Raw genomic sequence first — 8,255 nt, 5'->3', positions numbered from 1 at the left:
CATTATGAAAACGTTTTGATTCGTCTACTAAAATACATTGCGGAGGGCGATATCGACAAAATGTAGAAAACCCAAGGAACTTACCGTATTCCTCAGTAAAAAGAGCAAAAATTTCTTTCATACTGTGTAGCAGTAAACGTTTTTCGAGCTTTTCTGATGACTGTCCTAGTTTTACAGTTTTGGTATCCCTCATACCAGGACATTCTCTACTTGTTCCAAAATTGAAGAAAAAATCTATTACCATTTTGATTTGAACATCTGTTAGAGCTGATGACCTCTTGCGTTGCACGGGCTGATAAAATATAGTTTCAGTTTCACGAATTTTTTTTGACTCACGAGCAGCATACATTGTACAACCTATTTTTTTCTGCATTTCAGATAGATTCCAAGTAGAAGGTGCAAATAACAAAATGTTAATTTTTTCTGAATAATTTTCAGCTTTATGGTACTTTAATTTTAAATCCTGCGTAAATTTTGTTTCAAAATGACTGTGATTATCTGTAATGGCATTTTTGGAGTCTTTGAGGAATAACTTACTGAGACTTAATGTGACAGTATGTAGCTTTTTCTGTATAACTTCAGAATTTTTCTTATCGGCTGTGCTTATAATATCTATGTTCAATTGTTTGCACAATTTATTCACTGTTTCAAGCACTTCATTTTGTTGCTGACACAAACTTAAACTAAAATCTTCGTGTCTAGTGCCATCAGTATCAATGAATGAATTTTGAAATGATTCCGAATCGCACGAGTCTATCTCCATCGGCTCACCTTCCTGGCCTACTGGAGAAACAGATCTATTAATTTGTGCTTTTCTTGCTGTATATTTCTCACATAATCTTCTATCGAACGTGGAGTCTGATTATTATTGATCAGATTTTTTCGTTCTTTCATGATCCGATAACATACTACTCGGCAACTTTCACACAAAAATTCACCACTTTGCAAAAATGAAGAAAAGACAGCATAGATCCCATCTGACAATTTTTTGAAATTCCCTCTACGGGCTTTTTCATGTTTATCAAAAATATTTTTGCAATATTTAATGCTTATGGGGCTCGTTCTTACCATTTTGAAAGCACAAAACTTCACTGGAATGGCAGACACAACCTTCTACGTGAACGTTCACGAGAAAACTAAATTTGGAGGACGAACCTCAGAGACTTATCTTTCGGCCAGCCTACCTCACACCTACAAATTTTCTTAATAATAAATATTGTCACTCTCACCTACACTATCTATGAGGCCATAAATTAGAACTGTCATTAGTGCGGCACAGCTAATTGCCAGGTGCTTAAGCCTGACGCCAATAAGCTGTCCAACCGGCGCGTCTTAGGGCCCTTAATTATTATAGATTTGTATCACTAACACAAAAGCTGAATTTATTTGATATTAGGTTAACAATAGTACAATAAAATAGAGGTAATAAAGACCAAATTGTAGTAAAAAAAAAATACAAATACAACAAGAAAGCTACAATCGGTTAGTGTGCCGCTCGAGCGTCTGCGGCCGTCCGAACGGCGCGTCGGCGCCGTCACTAGTTTATTGTTTATTACGAGGCTGGAAGTGCCGATTACAAAAATGTTAAAACGGTTTTTCATAGAAAAAGGGCCAAGGAATACAATGGAAAAAGAATTTTTGAAATGCAAGACTACCGTCATCGAAAAAAATTTACTTTTTATATTCAAAAGTTAAAAACATTTGAAAAAATAAAAAAAATGGTTTTCTATATTATTATCTTAAAAGTATGTAGTTTTGTGCGTATTTTAAAAAAACATTCGTGTCGATAGCTTTTGCGGTTAGCGAGATATGAATAGAAAAAAAAATTCGTTGAAATTTTTTAATTGTTAATAACTTTTTAAATAATTAATATATTGACCTAAAAATTTGTACGGATATTGTTCTTCATATAAACAATCATCCTACCAAGTTTCAAGAAAATCGATGACATATAGGTCTGGAGGCATTCGCCGTAAGCGAGAATGGGCCATATACAATATCTTAGTCATATTTATAAGCCTTTATTGAGATCGAAGAGGATAACTGGCTACGATCTATTCGTTTTAGCCTATAATAATTTGACTACGAGAGAAATCAGGTACGTACACACATGTACATATAATTATGTCATTAAAATTACATTTGTAACTTTATTGTTAATAATTTGTTTTTTTTCTGTTAATAAAGCCTGAAGAGGTCAGCAAATATGCTGACGAAACGTTGCTGAATATAATTAAAATTAAGTGAATTTCTAGCTCTCACTATTTCCCTTCTTTCCATTATTACAAATTTTATCATTTAAGAAAACTATAAGGGAATCAAGACAGTATGTTACGTATCCACAAAGCAAATTGGAGGAGAAAGAACAATAGCAGAAGCAATACACCGCAAAAACCGCCGCTCAGCATTTTCGGCAATTTTGATCCTTATTCGTAACTAATTTTTTTTATTCCTCTGTACATAATTGTGCGTACAATTATATTTTTGTGCTCTTTTTCTACTTTTACTAAACAAAGAGTAATCTTGTAATATATAAACAGTCACGCCTCTCAACCATAACAAAGTTATTTTTCGTTCTTTTGTAAGTATATAAAATTTATTTACTTTCTTTCTCATTCCAAAGCATTCACGCTATTACAAAACCATCAAATTGTATTTATGTATAAATATTAGTTATAATTATGTATAATCAATATAAAATTTTATGCACGCTTTTTTCTAAAACTGAAGATCCCAATTTTCTTACTTAGTAGAAATGAACAGAAAATAAGCCAAACCTACATTCTATACTCAAGTTTTATTTGATTAACTTCCATACTTCACATTTCCTATTGTTATAATACTAATCTTATTATAATATGCATTTTAAATAGGTTGATTGACTCTACATAAATATGCACGTAGAAAAAGAAATCGGATTTGATCAACAATCCTTGATAACCGCTGATCTTCTCCTTGCTTTCTCGATAGAATATAAACCCCATAATATAAACTAACCTGTTTAATTTATAATACGATCCACCACCATCTAACTTTTTAATATTGTCAGTAAGGGAAAGAATGAACCCCATAGTCTTCGTAAGTGGTTCGACACTAGGTCAATCGACGTTAATTTGAGGTGGCCAAGCGCAACCGGTTTATAATCAATTACGATACTACCATAGTCGGTGCGAATAAATACGTTGAAAGAGAAAACGAACTAGAAATATCTCATTATGCCTATTTTAAAAATTTCTTAAGATTAAAGATAAGTATTAGACTATATGAGAAATCGTTTATTATTTTTGGTTAATCAACTTTAATAACAATTTTGTATTGAGCTTTTTATTTTTCAAAGGGATGTAAATCCTTTGCAAGATAAATAAAATAGAAACTTAAAGTAAAACATGTAGATTAAATGTTATTCTAATTAAAAGTTATTTATAAACTTGGTTATAAATCATAGTAATCTATACGTAATATCAAAATAACTATATGAACTAATCTACTATATATACATTTAAAAACGACTGCTTAATTCAGATGCATTAACGATTAAAATTTCCATTTTTTTGTAATGAATTTTTAGGGAGCAATCGTGCTATGAGCAAAGTTTATTGAAAATTTGGAATTATTTTTATTATCTATCCGTTGACTTGGTTGCACTTGAGATGTCTTCTAAGTTATGCCTTTCTGGAGATGATGAGGTCGTTGCATAATTTGCAGAATAAGAATCTACATAAGATAAATTAAATTCTGGTCCTTCTTCCAAACATTGCTTATCAAATATAGATGTTCCTCGATATAATTTTGATGTTGTCTCATGACTTTGAAGATTTATATTTTCTGAGTTTGAAATCAAACGAGCATTGAAATCATTGGAATAGTAACTGTTGTTTGACTGTTCTTTGGATTTTGCTTCATAATACTCTTGTTCTAGATCCGACTGTGAAACGCTAGGTGTTATTTCTTTTTTATTCAATTTTAAGTAATTTAGAGAAACTCTTGGTGAAGTTGATGTAGCTGTATGAGAATCTATTTTCGCCGACACATTTGTTATAGACGTTGACTCTGTATTCATTACATCATTAAAAATTGATGCTGATGTCAATTCTGCACCGACTATACTCGAATCGGAATGAAGACTGCAAGACGAATTTGGCAAATCTACAATCTCCGACATATCAGGCATATCAATTATAATATTATTATCTATGTTCGAGAAGTCCCCGTGCATTGATGTGTCTGGTGTTAAGTTTGATTGTACAATGTTCAATTCCTCACAGGGTAGAATCTCGTAAGATGAAGTACTTATGGCGCTCTCTTGATCTTGGTCTCTTTCTTGATTTTCTGGTGTCTCGGGCACATAAGATGAGCTTGCCATTTCATCTTCATTGAGTCCCGGGTTACTATTCAATGCTAAAACCGTGCCAATAATATTAACATTTATTTCACTCTCTTGCCGAGGCTTATTTACTTCATCCTGAGTAGATTCCACTTCGGTATTGATTTCTACAAATGAATTATCTGTCTTAATATTTTCAAAATTTTGCGTTGAAAAGGCAGATACATAATTATATTTAAAATTATTTTCTTCTGAAGGCATTTCAACTTTTGTGAATGTAGATATTTTGGGAACATGATTAATTGTATCAATTTCATGCAAGCACTTATACGACTGCATGATCGGAGTTGGAGATTTTAGAACTTCAACATTTTGATCAATTTTAGTCCCTGGCTTTTCAATTAAGATAGTATTATCAGTTTCTACAAACTCGTGGTTTACAGGATGTGTAATTTTTTGTAAATTAGATTGTGCATTATGAGTAGATATTAAATTTTGATTATACGACTTGGAAGAAATTATTTCTTCAGAGTTTTTGTCTCCAACAAGCTTATTTTTATCGTGATCTGATTTTTCTTCCTGAATTATTGTTGTAAGATGATACTTTTGTTTTTCAGCTAGTTGTTTGTATTTATGTTCTTGACTATTAGTAACTGTAATCAATTTGTCCTCAATTGATTTATTGGACATTTCGATCTCTGAGTCAAATATATCATTTGTTCCATTTCGAGAACACAGTTTTTCAGACGAAGTTGATTGCAGTTTTTCGAAAGGCGTAATAGACTTCCTTATAATTAATATATCCTCATTAGTATTATTATTAGCATTTAATAAGTCTACATTTTGTGTCAGTTCGGACTTTATACTGTTAGTTGATGGAAATACTTTTGTACTTTTTTGTACAGTCTTACATGCCTGACTTGTATAAATCAATTGATTTATACATTTTGTAGAATTATGAAAAGCATTCACATTAAAATTTGCTGATCTATGATTAAAATTATTTTTAGATGTTGAAAACGTATTTTGTGTGTCATCCACAATTGGTCCAGACTTGCCCGATTCAACAGTTTGTAAAGATGCATTGGATGGAAAGATTGAAGCATCAGTAAAATGTACTTGATCCTCATTATTCTGAAAATAATAGAAAAAATTACATTAGTGTTATAAGTTATATTAATTATTTTCATAAATATTCTGCCGTGGGTGACAGAATTTTGTACCATATACAGAGTGATTCTAAAACATATAATGGGTTCTTTAAATTCGCCTTGAAAAATTAAATAAAACGGTGCAATTAAAACAATTTTTTTCTTCATTAGGTAATGAAATCACCGCAACTAAATGTTAGCCAATGAGTGGTTAGTTATAGCCCACGTGCTGCGCACTGGCAAATAAGAGTAATGAAGGGTATCCACTGTGAGCATGTCGCTCAACAGGTGATAAGAGCGTTCAACACTTGAAGTGTTACCGCTAGCAGCCATTATATTGGTGAATTTTAATATGAATAAAACTGCAATGAAATGCACGCATACATACAGATCTTCCTTACATATGTACGTAATAGCAATATGAATATCAATTTGTAAATATTTAGTTACAATGTAATAATGCACTTACACACATAATTACTGTACATTACACAATTATATAATTGCAATAGACCTTACGTACATTGCAACTGCATGTGTTACGTACATACACATGCATATATTCATATATATATATATAGACACGCACACACATATATACCTTTATAATATTAATAATAATAATAATAATATGAATATCAATTTTAAAAATTTTATGCAATCAAAAAGAATCGATTACACGTATAGTTGCGATGTATTATGTGATGTAATCAAACGGGTAGTTGCAATGTATGATATGCATATTGAACTTATAGTGTAGTTGCAATAAGGTAACAAGGGTTATGGATTTTAGCTATAACACTATTTATTTCTCTTAATTTAACCCTTTAACGCTCAAATGGCCAAGATTTCAACGTCAACTTCAAGCTCGTGCCTTTCAATTATAACCCATGTGAAAAAAATATTGAGATAAATATTCTTGTGTAAAAAAATCTTATTTTTCGAATGGCATCGTTAAATTTATTGAAAAATGAACGCAAACAGTTTATTTTTAACAATAAACAAAAAAAAATGCAAATTTTCAAAATTTTTTTCTTTTGAGGAATTTTTTCAACTATGTTCTCGGTACTCCAATATATCCTAACCCATCAGGATACGGGACCCGAAGATTGTACTTCAAAAATATATCTTTAGATACTTCGATTTTGACTGTTAATCGATCCAAAATGGCCCGAATGCCCGAAATTATTGCAAAATCACAGAAATTTGCACTTTTGAAGTCGAATCTAAGTTTTAACAGGCAGTGACTTTTCTAAGTTTTATGTCAAAAGATTGGATGCATATTAGCAAAATTAGCTCACGCAATTGATTTTCAAGATGGCGGCCACCAAGAGTTAGCTGAAATAACGTATTTACACGTTTTTATAGCCACTTTATAGTCTCCAATCCTCTTTTTTTGATCGTTTGATCGTTCAAACTCTCTGAATCATTAGATCTAAATTCATTATTAGCTTATCAAAATTCAAAATGGCGAATCCAATATGGCGGACCGTAACCTGAAAAATAGCTATTTACGGAAAATAAAAAATACCATCGTATTCTACGTAAAATTTGAGATCAAATAACTTCAGTTCATTTTCTCGCTCAGAGTCATCATTCTCGAGTGAAAAATTCCCAAAGTATCAGAAATCGAAAATTCGCAATCGTGCTTTTAAGACGATGTAATGGCCTTACGATGGCGATCGCGCGTTCGTTGCTTCTGATTTATCAGTAATCACTAGAGTTGCCCGATTCTCACCACGAGGAGGTGAACGCTTTCGAGAATCATATTTTTGTTGTATTTTTTTGTATTCTTTGTATATTTTTTGTATATTTTTTGTTTTTTTTTTGTATTTTTTTGTATTTTTTGTATTTTTCAAACATTTTCTTAGGTTTTTTTAATTTTTAGTTTCTTATCTTCCTTCCATTTAGGGATGAGTCGTCTTGAAGCATGTACCACAATAATACATAGAACACTTAGTGCAAAACTTTCGTGTACGAATTCCACAACCCTGATTGCCGCACAGCTTTCGGACCTCAAGTTGTTTGGTTTCATGGAGTAATGATCCAGATTTCCTGCAAGACCTGCTCAAGTAATTCTTACCTATTAACAGTCAAAATCGAAGTATCTAAAGATATAATTTTGAAGTACAATCTTCGGGTCCCGTATCCTGATGGGTTAGGATATATTGGAGTACCGAGAACATAGTTGAAAAAATTCCTCAAAAGAAAAAAATTTTGAAAATTTGCATTTTTTTTTGTTTATTGTTAAAAATAAACTGTTTGCGTTCATTTTTCAATAAATTTAACGATGCCATTCGAAAAATAAGATTTTTTTACACAAGAATATGTATCTCAATATTTTTTTCATATGGGTTATAATTGAAAGGCACGAGCTTGAAGTTGACGTTGAAATTTTGGCCATTTGAGCGTTAAAGGGTTAAGCACAGATTTTCCGATAGTTTGAAAATTAGAATATTTGATAAAGGACGTAAACTCGAACAGCCAAATATTAATAGTTATAAGCAATTGATTAGAAATTTCTTTTAATATGTAATTGTTTATTACTATTAATGGAGTTAGCTGCCCAACGTTTTTGGCACAGTGTACTTCTTCATGGCATAATGGCTAATTACAACGTTTATACTGACGAGGAGTAAACCGGTACAGTGTTGTGTTTGGGCTGGGTTGAAAGTAACACTAACGCGTTTGCTCAAATTACTTTATATTTACCATTTCACTACTCAGAGCAAATAATCCTGATCCCCGAATCATCGAAAATACTGCAAGTTAATTAAGAG

At 31.7% G+C, this 8,255-nt stretch overlaps 1 protein-coding gene across 5 annotated transcripts in view; it reads right to left on the bottom strand.

The window, feature by feature from the left end:
- Positions 1-2,699: 2,699 nt before the first annotated feature.
- The window catches only part of LOC131666658 (uncharacterized), a 174,276-nt gene continuing 168,720 nt past the window's right edge, over positions 2,700-8,255 (bottom strand). For all 5 annotated transcript variants that reach the window (XM_058939495.1, XM_058939518.1, XM_058939528.1 and 2 more), the window contains one exon: positions 2,700-5,458. In XM_058939495.1, the coding sequence (XP_058795478.1) occupies positions 3,620-5,458 (1,839 nt within the window). In that variant the 3' untranslated portion in view covers positions 2,700-3,619. The remainder of the gene's footprint in view (positions 5,459-8,255) is intronic.

Source organism: Phymastichus coffea, unplaced genomic scaffold (assembly GCF_024137745.1).
Source record: "Phymastichus coffea isolate CEN01 unplaced genomic scaffold, Cenicafe_Pcof_1.1 PCOF00004, whole genome shotgun sequence".
NCBI lineage: Eukaryota > Metazoa > Arthropoda > Insecta > Hymenoptera > Eulophidae > Phymastichus > Phymastichus coffea.
This window is presented reverse-complemented; position numbering and strand designations above follow the sequence as displayed.